The sequence below is a fragment of the Vanessa tameamea genome, chromosome 5 (genome assembly GCF_037043105.1).
Source record: "Vanessa tameamea isolate UH-Manoa-2023 chromosome 5, ilVanTame1 primary haplotype, whole genome shotgun sequence".
NCBI classification, from domain to species: Eukaryota; Metazoa; Arthropoda; class Insecta; order Lepidoptera; family Nymphalidae; genus Vanessa; species Vanessa tameamea.
The window spans coordinates 6057464-6071260 of NC_087313.1; the positions used below are offsets into that span (position 1 = coordinate 6057464).

The window sequence follows — 13797 nt, forward strand, 5'->3', positions numbered from 1 at the left end:
AGATCTCAACTAATGTTTCAGAAAAAAAGCTAGTTTAAATTAAATGTTAATGAAATAAAATGTGAAAGTAAATCTTTATTTAAAATATCAATGTATATCTTTAAAAAAATTGACATTCTTAACTTTTAACAAATAACTGTCAATACACATGTTTAAGATTGTATTGCTCAAACATCTAATAGATGAAATAAAGTTTATGATTTGAGTATTGTTTTATTATTTCTGTGAAAAAAGATGTAAGAAAAAACAAAATAGGACATTTCCCATACTTTAATTATATATTGCTATTAAAAATTATTTCAACTAGAAACAATTTTTATTAAATAAAATGACAAATTATATATTATCAGTTGTTTTGTCACTATGATGGTTATAAGAAATAATATTACAAATATTTTATAACTTGCGTAAATCTAAGACAAAAACACTTCCATCACTAGCACTTGCTCCTACTTTAGTACCTCTAGAATTCCAACACACCTCGAAGATACCTCCTGTGCCTTTATAAGAATGAACTAAGCCTCCTGTTTGAGTTGACCATATGTGTACACATTTATCGAATGAACCACTGGCTAAAAACTTTCCATCAGGTGAAAATGCAACACTGTAGACAGGCTCTGTGTGTTTTGTAAGTGTGTGAATACAAACTCCTCTTTCTACATCCCATAAGCGTACCGTTGAATCAAAAGATGCACTGGCAAGTATCAAATTCATGTTAGGATTTTGTGTACCTGGTCCAGTTGGAGACCACTTTATAGTATATATTTCCTTGGAGTGAGCTTTCAAATCATGAACACATGTGTCTTGTTTCATTGACCATATTTTAAGTGTCATGTCATCTGAGCAAGAAGCAAGTAATTGTCCTTGAGGATCCCATTTAATTGCATTTACTTCATTCTAAAAAAATATAAATATTTTATATTTAGAAATATGTATGTACAAAATAAGCATTGTTATTTTATAATCAACAATTGATAAAATTGATTAACAATTGGTACTAACTGTGTGGCCTTGGAAGCTCTTTATAGGTTTATCTACATGAAGTCTGCAGACATGTATACATTGATCCGTGGAGCATGATGCAAATGCAGTATTTGTTTGCCAATCAACATCCAGTGCTGGTGCTGCATGGAATGAAAACTGCTGTGTGCATTGCCCTGATGCTGCATCCCAAATAATTGTTGTCTTGTCAACCTAAAAATAGCTTGTTGTGATTTTAAGTTTTACATACAAATTTTAGTATTTTTGCTAATATTTTCTTTAAACATACCCCAGCACTCAAAATGTAATTTCCTCGTTTGTTCCATTTGAGAGCAAAAATTGGGCCCTTATGTTGACCTAGAGTGGAAGCTAATGTGCCATCTGTTGTCCATATGCGAGCATAACCATCATATGATCCAGTTGCTAGAAGGTTACCATCACACTGAAAATAAAAATAATGAAGTTAATGAAATATTTTATTAAGGACATTTCTATTGTATAATTTTGTAAAAAATTATAACTCAATATGCACAAATCTGTATAAAAACAAATTCATCATCAGTATACTTATAATACTACTACTGTACAAATAATACTTAAGATAAGAAAACAAATGGAATAAAAATATTAATTTAAGTTGAAAATTTAAATGGAAAAAAAATGGACTTACATTCCAATCCAATGATGTGACATCCTTATTACTGGGCACTTCTGCTCCACCTTTTTGAATACAATGCCTCAAAACCAGCTGGTTAGGAGTTGTGGCAGGATTATCTGACATGTCCCATATCCTAAAATTTTAGTTTTTTTTTAAATATTGGTTGACAGACAGGCAAATGGGTCCCCTGATAGATATGGGCATGGTAAGAAATTTTAACTATTACATTGCCAATGCACCATCAACCATGGGGACTATGTTGTTATGTCACTTGTGCCTGTAATTACACTGGTTCACTCATCTTTCAAACCAGAACATAACCATATTAAATATTGCTGCTTCGCAGTTGAATATGTAAAAGGTAATACCCTGGTGGGCTTTCATAAAGCCCTACCATTAAGTAGACTGAATAATTTATGAATGTTTTCAAAATAATTGAATTAGAATATTTTATGAACATAGTCCCAATCATTTGTCCTCCAAAATAATTAACTACAAACTTTATCAAATTTTATTTTGACAAAAATAATACTCACCTAGCTGTACTGTCTCCTGAGCCACTTGCCAAAAGATCTGTGCTGGGATTCCATGCACATATAAATACTTCTGATTCATGTCCTCTAAGAACTGTTGCTTTACTAGCAGGTATTTCAATTGACTGATCTACATCCATATTCTCGGGGGCACTTGGAGTTGCAGCCCCACCTGTTGTTGTAGCTGCAGTACATGTAGTTCCCTGGAGATTGATTGTCTATAATTAACAAAAATCACATATTAATATACAATAATGTTATATTATACAATAAACATTAAACTTATGTTTTTTTTTAAATGAAGTAATATTTCATGATAAACATTAAACATCATATAATATCAGTATATATAAAAGTTCTTTAATTTACTATTTACATTTAATGCACTTACATCAACACCATTTTGTTCCCCGCCTGAGCCTGGTTCTTTATTAGCTTGTTTTTGTGCATTGTGAGCATTTTGTCGAGCAGCAACAATGTCAGGTGTGACTGCATCAATTAAACTAAGGCTTTCTGTGAGACGAGTTTCTGTGCCTTCAATAAAAAGAGGTGATCTAAGATATTGATGGTAAATATTCTTATGCAAATTGAAATACCTTAAAATTAGTATGTTAAGTATTTTGTATAAATATATATATATATATATATATATATTTTATTCTGAGATTAATAGTTTGTATGTGGATGACTCATTTGTTTTTTATATATACATTTAATTTCACATTTATTACCAAAGTAATGTATTTCTTACCATCTTCTCCAATAGTTATTTCGGCTTCAGTATATTGAAGACCTTTTTGCAATATATTCAATAAAGCGGCTGGTGGTACTAGAGCTCCGTTTATGTTACTTTGAGAAATGTGAGACTCAATTCCAAACGTGTACGCCGAATGATGAAAACCTAAAACATAACATCATCAGTTGATGTTGTACTTACATACATAAACAATGCATTCTAGCGTCTAATACATGGTTGTCAGATAGTAAATACCAGATTCTTGTAAGTATCGGTACACGAGAAAATTCACTTCATCTATTGAAAAACTCATGTTTACACATCGATGTTTACAATTCAATCCTAAATTAACTCAAACACTAATAAACAAATAGAGCAATCATAATGTTTTTTTTTTCACGAGAACTATTTACTGTTGTTCACTTTACAGTTTGATTATAGCCGTAGGTACATTAAGTAAAATATTAAGCTTCTGAAAAATCAGCGTCAACGCCGCGATCGTGTCCGTGGCGCTAGTGAGCTCTTTTGGTTCCTTAGACTCGCTCAATAGCGCCCCCGTCAGAGTTACATTCGCAGAACATTTTATAATACTGCGTTCAGACTAGCCAATACACTTTTCATATTAATAACAATAACTGTATGTAGTCAAGATTACCAAACTTTTTCCATATCAAAATATGGAAAAAGTTATCTACGAAAACATAAGATGAAAATATTAATTTATTTAATTAAAAATAAATTTAAGTATATTATATTTTAAAACAGTGCTACTTACATTGTTTATATAGCTAGTAAATGGATCGCGTGACATAATCTTAAGTCGGAAAATATTACACAACGATAACATACTATTCATTCGTCTGTAGGCTGTATGTTGGCAATCGTTAGCCACTCAGTCGATAAAATAAATAAAGTTATAATTTAACTTCAAAGCTTCAAACTTCAAAGTGCAACTGTCAATTCGCCAGTTAGACAAAATTGTAAATATCAAATTAAAATCTTAAGGAACAACTGTAAGTTTCATAATTTATAATTAATTACTTGTGTTTTATTTTTATATTACGAATACGCTTTTTCGAAATAACAAGATTTTAAATATTAAAATCAATGTCCAATTTATTTTGAATGCCTCCTAATTATAGCGCATTGTTTATCGGAAATTTAAATGGAAGTCCCGGCAAGTACAGTTGCTACATTACTTCATAAATTGTGCGAAAGATTGTCACCTGATCCAGGTAAGCTTCTTTTTTTAAAAATATTGTTTGTCAATTTATTTGTTAGATATAATATTATTAATTTTCGATATATTATTAAAGCGCAAAATGCAACAATATTTTAAAGATTTTATTCTGAAGCTTAAAAAAGGCAGTTAATTAATTTTTATATGCACAAATACTTCGAATTATTTAAGCAAAACTTATATTTATAGACAGATAAATTATTTTCAGATGGAGCTTATGAACTGGCACTCTCATATTTGTCTTCTACGAGTGAGAAATCTCGATCAGTTCAAGATGAAAGATTTCTTTGTCAAAAGATTCATTCTCGATTAGCTAGTTTGTCAGCCAAGGATGCAGACAAGTTTAATGATTCATATGCAAAACTAAAAAATTCAGTAAGGCATTTTGTTTTAAAATATAAATTTTTTATTTATTATTTCATAGTGATAATAGTGTAATTTTTATTTTAGTTTGTATTAAAGCAAAGAGTTGCTGTGCTTTCATTACTGTTAGCCCTTTCTGAGACACCACAGAATTCAGAATCTACACAACAATTATTCCCCATACCTAATCTTGGACATACTGTGAGTTTTTGTCTTTTAAATTATTTATATTAGTATTTTTTTTTCCCATGTAATTGCATTGGAATATAATATATATTTATCACTTCCCATCAAGGGGGCTGTTCTAAATAAAGACTAGCAAATTATGTGATAAAATAGTGTTTTAAGGAGTATGTGTGTGTGTGTGTGTGTGTATGTAAATAAGTGCACATTTCATTTTATCACTGGAGCGTTCCAATACAATGCTAATTATTTGTGGGTATAATAGTTAATAATAATTTAATAACAGATACCTACAGATATCTATTTTTGATATTTATTTGGTAAACAAACTATAAATATTTTATAAATACTTTATAATACATTAAGTTTAGTACACAATTCTTCAATGGTTTCTAGAAAACATTTTTCTAATATAAATCACAAAAATATTTGGTATTTTGTAAAAAACATTTCTTATAAAGTATAATTAACTAATCTACTAACTTCAATGGATGAGTGCTTGTCTTGACTTGATTAGTTAAGATAAATCCACTGTAGCCTATACCAAAATCAAGAGGAATAAATATATGATATAATTTGTTGAGAACTTGAAAAATCTATGATATTCAATATGGAATGTTGACAAAGCTCTAATTAGAACATTGAAAGTAAGATTAATGTGGATAGACAGTAAGTAAATATATTAAGCAAGAACTGTTTTTATTGCATATTTTAGCAGAGCTATTAGCAAAATGCATGGAATAAGTAAATCTAAGGTTTGTTATATTTATTCCTTCTTAATTGGAATAGGTTATACATACACACTTTTGAGTACAATAAAATGGTTCAAGCAAAATGGATTGTTTTTAGCATGTAACCTAATATTTTGATCAAATATATGATATTAAAAGAAACTAATAAATGATAATACATGTATAATACAAAATATAAAAATATGTGTTAAATATTGTTTTTTTAGAATGATGCATTAGGTTCTACAGCGGCAACATCAAGCTCCAGTAAAAGCACTATAGGATCAGTCGGCTGGGGAAATAATGCTCTGAAACAACAGGGTTCTAACCAGAGTCTGCCATCTAACAATAGCAACTTGGTTGTGGCCTTGCAATCTAATGGTAAAATATTTGATACAAATAATATTTCACAGAACAACAATGAATACAATAAACTTTAAGAAAATGTTTATTCATCATAGCCAATAATTACGATAATGTACTAGTTACATAATTGATCATGTAATACGCTATTTACATCTTTGTTCTCTAGCCCTAATTACTGAATCTCTGCACACGCTTCTGTTCCTATAAACAGTTTTTGTGCAGCAACTCATGTCTAACTGCCAATTTAGATTGCGTAAGTTACATAGTATTTTTTAAAAGAATCGTAGCAATTATAAAAGCTAATATTCCTATCTACTAAAGGATTGGGAAGAAGAATTACAGTTGCCCAAGGGGTCAAGATCGAACCTGCTTCATGAACATTGCTAGGCCGTTATAAATGCAAAAATGAGTTTGTTTGTTACGCTATCACGTTCTAGCTACTCAACGATTTTTTTACATATACCTACTACTACATAGCCAGGGGTATAGAAAAAAAACATAGGCTATATTACACCTCCCCGTGGACGAAGTCTCTGCCGGAAACTAGTTATATTTAGTATAAAGGCATTTTTTTTGTTTTGTATAATTTCATTGAAGTGTACTTTTATTTTATTTAAAGAACGTGCAAACGAGCGTGCCTGCGTACGAGACGCAGTATTAGCCGCTACAGGCGTCAAGGCATCCAATACAGCTAATTGGTCGCGTCCAGCACAAACATTATACTCACGAATAGCCCACTTGGGGTTCCTTCATGATCGTCTCAAGGAGTTTATTGACCCTGCATCGGGACTCATGCCTCAAGGTATGATATTTAAATATTGTACTAAAAAATATCTATTAAATTTATAAATATATTACTTCAAACTGTTGTAACTCTTATTAATCTTATGAAATTTTATATTAAGGTTTAATGGGCGAAGGATTAGTGTCATCAATAAGAGATGAACTCACAGAATATTATCGGAGTATTGCGCTATTGCAATCCCAGGTAACTTTTGAGTATGTTAAACATAATATTTATTATTTTATTTATTAAATTTACTACGAGTACAATCTTTATAGGTGTGCGAAGGTGACGGCGGCGGTGGTACATTGCGACGTGTTTGCGTGTGGGCTTATGAACCCCTGCATCGCCTGACCTGGCTCGCCAATATCGCACATACAGCACATCATAAAAAAGGTTATAAAAATTAGATTTTTTCTAAACATACAATACGTTTCTGATCCGTAATAGCTAGATGATAAAAACTTGTTAGAGAAAAGTAAATATAATATTGGATATCGAAATGTTGTAAGATCCACTAGTAGACCAATTCTAAAAGATTCTGACACCTATTTGTCGTATTTCGTCCATAATTAGTCCTTCCCCCACGCAGGCGGAGAGCTGGCATCGTGCGTGCACCGCTTCGTGCGGCACGGAGACGAGCGCGTGGCCACGCTGGCGCGCCGGCTGCTCACCGCGCTCACCTACCCCCTCCTGCTCATGCTTACTCGCTGGCTCCTACACGGTACGCAGGGCGCGCCGCGATTGTTGTTTAGGGTACTATCATGCTTCGTTTGGCTTTTATTTTAATTAAACGTAATTTTTCGCAGGAGAGATCGACGATCCTTTTAACGAGTTTTTCATCGAAAGCAGAAGTGGCGTGCCAATAGATAGAATGTGGCATGATAAATATAGAGTGAGGTGAGTGTTTCTCTTTTGAAGGTAATAATAATTAATAGTCATTTCTAATTTAATTAAAACAATGGCAAAACTCATTTTTTATCTAAGAAAGGAAATTAAGCAAAACAAAAAATAATCCACTTGTGCGTTGCTGTGCGCGTAGGGAGTGGATGGTGCCCTCGTTCATGTCGCGCGAGCAAGCGGCGCAAATCTTGGCAACTGGCAAGAGCGTAGTGTTCATGCGTGAGGCGTGCGCCGATGAGCCAGTTCCCGCCGACCACCACCACCACCTGCACCAACTTCTTGAGCCGCCTCGAGCTGGTAAATTTCGTGTTAAATGTAGGAATAACCTGCTATTGGTAATGAAGAACTTTCTGTAGGGAACATTCCTCCTCTCTCTCAATTTATTTACTTTTTCGATTCAATTTATGCAATTTTGAATATAAATAGTCATTTTGTATATAAATGTGATTATGAATAGGTAGCGAGAGCGCGGCGTGGTGGCAGGCGAGCGGTCTGCGCGAGGGCGTGGCAGCGGCGCACGCGTCCGCTGCGCAGCGCCTGCTGGCCGCGCTCACCACGCACCACCACCTGCTCGACCACCTCGCCGCGCACCGCCGCTACCTGCTGCTCGCGCAGGGAGATTTCGTACACCATCTCATGACGCTGCTGCAGTGAGTAAATTTTAATGAGTCTGATTTAGACTCTTCTTGACAATTATGAAACAAATATTGTCACTTATGTCACCTGAAATTACTGTTTTTATACTTTTAAATATTGTTACCTTTAAGAAGTTCAGGAAGGAAACAATGCCGTACTAAATATTAAAAACAAAAATATAAAATTAATAGTAATATAATATTACTCATCAAATGTTATTTAACATACTTGTTTGGTGTAGGGAGGAGCTCAACAAACCGGCGACATCATTATACGTCCACAATTTGACGTGCACGCTGGAAGCCGCAGTACGCGCCACCAACGCGCAATTCGAGCCGCCGCATGTGCTAGCGCGCTTACACGTCAACCTCTATCCTAATTGTTAGTAAAAGTCTTTTGATTATGGTATTATTTCTTTTGGTGATTTTATGGTATTATATTTTTTGCTTATTTCTATATCAACAGTAACTTTGTTTTAAAAGGGAATATTTGTGTCCAGGTGACGGTCGCGAGGATAATGGCTGGGACGTATTCGCACTTCAGTACCGCGTGGATGGCCCGTTAGGAACACTTTTCCCAGCGACTTGCGCCGCACGTTATCGTGCGTTATTCACGCAGTTGTGGCGCGTTAAGCGCATCGAGCACGCCTTACACCACGCCTGGCGTGACCACGCTATACTGCAGAAACGACTCAAACATATGCCAGGTAGATAGATATTCTTTACTCTATTGTAGCGAGCAACTTTTTTCTTATTGCCCTATGTCACTTCACCATAATTCAGGAACTTTTATTGTATTATTGAAGGTATATTGCATGATTAATTTATTATTGAATCGATCACTATTACGACAAGTTATTTCAAGTAAAAAAATGTAGTTAATATCTAATAGAGGTGTGGGGCCTGATGCGGCGTGTGTCGTGCCTGCGCGCCGAGGCGCTGCGGCTGTGCGGCGCGCTGCAGGAGGCCAGCTGCGAGGGCGCGGAGGCGGCGTGGGCCGAGCTGCTGGCCGCCGCCGCCGCGCGCCACCACCTCGACCGCCTGCTGGCGTTGCACCACCGAGCGCTCGACCGCCACTCCATACATGCCATGATCCACCACACCACACAGGTCTACACCCCCAAATACTTCAAGCGCTTTTGATTCCAATACTAAAAATTTAATATTATTATTAAAAAAATGTTTTTTTTTTAAATACTAGGTATCAATAATAATATTATGATTATAGGAACTGCAATCATACTTGGGCAATGTTTTGAACGAGACACTCGCCCTACGTAGTTTCGAAACGACGCTGCATGCGGGTATTAATGCTGAACTTGAACGCCGCGAGCGACTAGAGCAGTTGAAAGCCGAGCGTATATCACGAGGTAAAATTAAAATGATTATTACCTTCTTGTTTGCAAAATAAAAGTAGAATTTAAGTATAATATAATGTAATTATTATTTAATTTTATTCTAGGAGAATATGCATTCACCGCTGCTGATGAAGCACAAGATAAAGAGAAGAGAAAAATTTTCCAACAGTTCTTAGGTAACCGAAAAGCCGATCTTAATGTTTGGGCGCGTACTTACCGGTGAGCTTGTAATCTTTTTTGTTAATTACACTTTTTATATAAAATTACAACTATTTATTAAAAAATATAATCATCAAGAATATAAGTCCCAAGGCATATTCTAAAACCTGAATGGTAACTTTTAAACTTAATTTATACTAAACCCTTACTATTATTTGTTTGAGAGTCAGGTCTATAATTATATATTTAATATTAATTATTTATTAATCTTTTAGAGGTCACGTGACAACGTTGATCCTAAAGCTAGCCTTGCACACGGAAGTCTCGCTTCAAACGCTGGCATTCCGACTTGACTATAGCGACTTTTATAAACGAGGTGACGCTAAGCTTCACGAACCATTGACTTATCAACACAAGCGACTCAGCGAAATTGGACTTCATTTAGCAAAGGTAAATATGTATTTAATGTATCTGTGTGCATTGTTGTAACTAATTAATATAGTCTATAGCTTTTAGCAATCATAGCTACCGTAAATACAAATAAAAAACTTTCACATATTTAATAATCTATTATTATATTCATAACGGATTCGTGAAATGATGGAGTTTCGAATGTCGGCGAAGTTGCTATCGGAACTTTGAAAAAAGAATTAAAACGAATATGAGTATTGAGTAGTTATAGTCTATTCCAATCGAAGAAGGAATCCAATAAAAAAACCTTACATTCAAATATTTTACGCAATTTGATTAAAGCTCAACTATATTGAACACTAATCACTGTTCTTTATTTATATGTTTTTATTTGTAGTACGGCTCTGTTAAACTTAGCTAATTATATCCACTATAATTTTACTTCCAAAGTTTCAATAATAGCTTCGTTGACGTTCAAAACGCCATATTTCCGTAAATCCATAATAATAACATAGATTATTCAAGATCTCGACCAATGATATCGCATCAATTCGATGTCAAATGTTGTGTATTCGGCCTTTGTCCTCTTGTGGTTGGAATAGTCTATGAGTAGAATAATAATAATATAGATATTTTAATGAATATGTAATTCTAAGGTTTGCTTACCTCCTCTCTTTTCGATTCCAATAGGCTACTGCCATGCAAGCTGTATTTTAATTATTTTAAAAATGTATGATTAATTTTTTTTTGATGTTAAGTGAACATATTATGTAATTGTAATATTTTTTTTCAGACCAAACTAATAGATCACAGTAAGAAAAAGTGACACGTATTAACGGAACCGCCCACTTCCAGTGTCTGTATACCGTGGATCGGTTTCGGCTGCATTTCCTCTAACTAAACTAACGTTGCAAAAATCCGAGTTATTAGCAATATATTAGATTTTTTTTAAATTAGCTTATGGTTACATAAATTTTATTTAAATTGAATAGTATTGCTGTGAACTACTGTAAACAAAAGAATCATAGATAAGAGGTCTTCTCATTTTGTTGCTGAGACTCCGAATATAGCAATTAATTAAGATGGACATTGTTAGCTGTTTAAAAGAAATGTAAATTGGATTAAACGTTTGTGTCAGTATTTTAAATAATATCTTTAAAGCAGAGTACGAAATATCTTATAAAGGTCTCAGGATAATGAAACAATAATTATGAAATGACCACTAATTATAAAATGTAAAATATAATGCGATCAATAGAAGTAACATCTCGATAAGCGACTGATTTCATTCACAAATTAACATAGATGTATAACAAATTTAAACAAGTGCCATTAAACAACAAATATGATTTTAATACATTTGTTTTGTTTTATTTTAAACATCTTTTTGTAATTATCTTCTTATTTCTATCGAAAAAATATTGAATTATAAGTATATATATTTTTGAAAATTTCCGAGTGACGTCAACTGACACCTATGAGTACCGTTAGCAACGCTATCGAAGTTATATTTTATATTTTCGTAATATAAATAAAATGGAAAAGTAAAGAGAGAGATATGTTTTAGTGAAATACCGATGTGGCAGTTTATGCAACTTGTATGCTTGTCTCACGATATTTTACAGCGCCGAAGATCAAGGGATAATCCTCGATTATATGTGATAACTGGTAAGTACTTTATGTTACTTGTTTCATAAACTAGACAGTACAGTAAAAAATGCCTTACTGGAAATATAATTTGATTCAATTTTGCTCTGTTTCAAATTTGTCATATTTGTGTCACAAGTCACAAGAAGACAATAATAGATTAGGCAGTGTATATATTTTTTATCAAGCTTTTTAAAGTTAACTTGTAGGCAATCCGCAATAGTTATGTTCTAAGGCAACTGTCAAAAAGTGAATAACTGGTTGGACACGGTTTAGTAAATAGTTATAAATAAATAAATAATTCAATCACAAGATCGCGAATAATGATATCAGACTCTTGTATGCTATTGATTTTCTTTTATGAATTTACAAGGTTAAGTATACCATTTAATGTCGTTAGAGACGGCCTTAGAGTATTTTTTTTTTGAAAATCATTTATACATCTCATAATCCGTATAATGGCGGGAAACCAACGAAAATGCGTTTTCAGGCAGGACATTAATCGAATAATATTTGAGACACTAATAACACGGTGCTAGAACATATCTTGAGCGATATACACATCATTTTAAATTAATTAAAACGAAAAGCCGAAGCTCTGGGTGTATCTACATGTATGCTCCTAGTCTGTAGTCTATTCTAGTTAATGTAACTATACAACGTGAAAAAGATAATAATAATTTATGGTATTCTAATCGGTAACTACTGTTGAAAAAAATAATTAGTTTAAAAGAAAGTTTTTAATTAATTGCTGATAGTTATTTGTACGGAGTATTTATATGAGTTGTATGTATCACTCTCGAAATTAATTAATAACGTTTTTCTTTATTGGTTAAATTAAGCAATTAATGTAAAACAATACAGTAATGTAAGATAATGTTATAACAATGTTCCCGGTTCCAGTGTATTCAGAAGAGAGCTTAACTTTCCCGCCAATGTTTTTTTTTTAATATTATAGATGTGACCATTGAAACGAATTGATTAAATTTAGTATGGAGGAAGGTCTAACCCAATGACATATTATTTTATAATTAATACCAGACAACCAAACCCTAAAAAGCGAGCGAAGCCGCGGGCAACAACTTATTATAGATATTATCTTAATAAAATATTTTAATTATAGTCAGTTGTTTCCTTGAAATTTACTTCCTCTTACTCTTAGGTAAACTATATTTTTCATCTACTATTCTTTTTTGTTTTAATAATAATTCTAAAAGTTAGTACATTGTAATAAAATATACGAAAAAATAAACCAGATCGTTTTTCCAACTCCATATCTGTACTAAGTAATTTCAAAATATCTTATACTTCTACGATTTCGAACAAATACTGCGAACTTGCAAAAAGTATTTTTAATTTGGTTTCCTTCAATTATTAGTTTCTAACGTTAAGCCGTAGGGGTTAAATCTTGTAACCTTGCCGCGCATACTTGAAAAGTAGTGTCTATCTTAATGTTGCCAGCTCAAGAGAAGTTTATCTTAGGGTAGACTATTTTATCTTGGAAAATTCTGTTAGTTATAGCCTATACCAATGGAAACAGGAAAAAATATAAATAAACTTTAGATGTACGTATTTCGTGCGATTTGCTAATAACTCAGCTATATTGTGCACTACTAAGAGTTTATGATTATTATATCTCTAAATATACTAGAACTATTACACTTAACAACTTATTTCCACTTTCATTTTATTTCCAAAATTCCGATAACAGTTTATTACCCATATACCGCAGTGTCTCTGTCTCAAGACAAAAGTCTTTGACCAGTGTGTGTTGCCAGTTATGACTTACGGCTCTGAAACGTGGTCCTTCACAATGGGCCTCATAAGAATATCATAGATGTTTTTTTTTTCTGTTATGGTTGGAATAGATTACAATAACATAAATTGTAATACACATTATATGCGATCCTTCTTATAAATTTATTAATAGACTGCTTTTTGTTATGTGTATTTTGAGTTTAGGAATATCCTACTTTTAGTCGCTGTGGAGCAACTTTTTCGAATAAATTATAAGCCTCATCTTTAAGAAAAGAACAATAAATGACTTTAGAAGTAATAAAATTTTATTACTACAATTACTAATACAAGATTAACTTTGGTTGATAATTT

The 13797-nt window shown here is 32.9% G+C and overlaps 2 protein-coding genes across 4 annotated transcripts; one reads left to right on the forward strand and one right to left on the reverse strand.

The window, feature by feature from the left end:
• Positions 1 to 193: 193 nt before the first annotated feature.
• Positions 194 to 3443, reverse strand: Ebi (ebi). 2 transcript variants are annotated; one of them, XM_026629178.2, is made up of 8 exons: positions 3164 to 3443; positions 2924 to 3073; positions 2564 to 2706; positions 2176 to 2375; positions 1652 to 1772; positions 1271 to 1423; positions 1003 to 1194; positions 194 to 897 (listed from the first exon to the last, which is right to left on the reverse strand). In XM_026629178.2, the coding sequence occupies exons 1-8, from the start codon at positions 3219 to 3221 to the stop codon at positions 397 to 399; spliced, it is 1518 nt and encodes a 505-aa protein (XP_026484963.1). In that variant the 5' UTR covers positions 3222 to 3443; the 3' UTR covers positions 194 to 396. The 2 variants fall into 2 exon arrangements, with proteins under 2 accessions (XP_026484963.1, XP_026484962.1); XM_026629177.2 differs by having other exon boundaries at positions 2176 to 2390.
• A 384-nt stretch (positions 3444 to 3827) lies between these two features.
• Positions 3828 to 11400, forward strand: LOC113392632 (gamma-tubulin complex component 3 homolog). Of its 2 annotated transcripts, XM_064220937.1 has the most exons (19): positions 3828 to 3921; positions 4051 to 4143; positions 4357 to 4523; positions 4599 to 4712; positions 5653 to 5806; positions 6411 to 6593; positions 6697 to 6779; positions 6854 to 6971; positions 7168 to 7299; positions 7385 to 7475; positions 7618 to 7775; positions 7936 to 8128; positions 8356 to 8495; positions 8614 to 8820; positions 9006 to 9223; positions 9342 to 9483; positions 9576 to 9690; positions 9906 to 10080; positions 10835 to 11400. In XM_064220937.1, exons 2-19 carry the CDS (start codon positions 4074 to 4076, stop codon positions 10865 to 10867), a joined length of 2493 nt encoding a protein of 830 aa, XP_064077007.1. In that variant the 5' UTR covers positions 3828 to 3921; positions 4051 to 4073; the 3' UTR covers positions 10868 to 11400. The 2 variants fall into 2 exon arrangements, with proteins under 2 accessions (XP_064077007.1, XP_026484935.1); XM_026629150.2 differs by having other exon boundaries at positions 3841 to 4143.
• The last annotated feature ends 2397 nt before the right edge of the window (positions 11401 to 13797 follow it).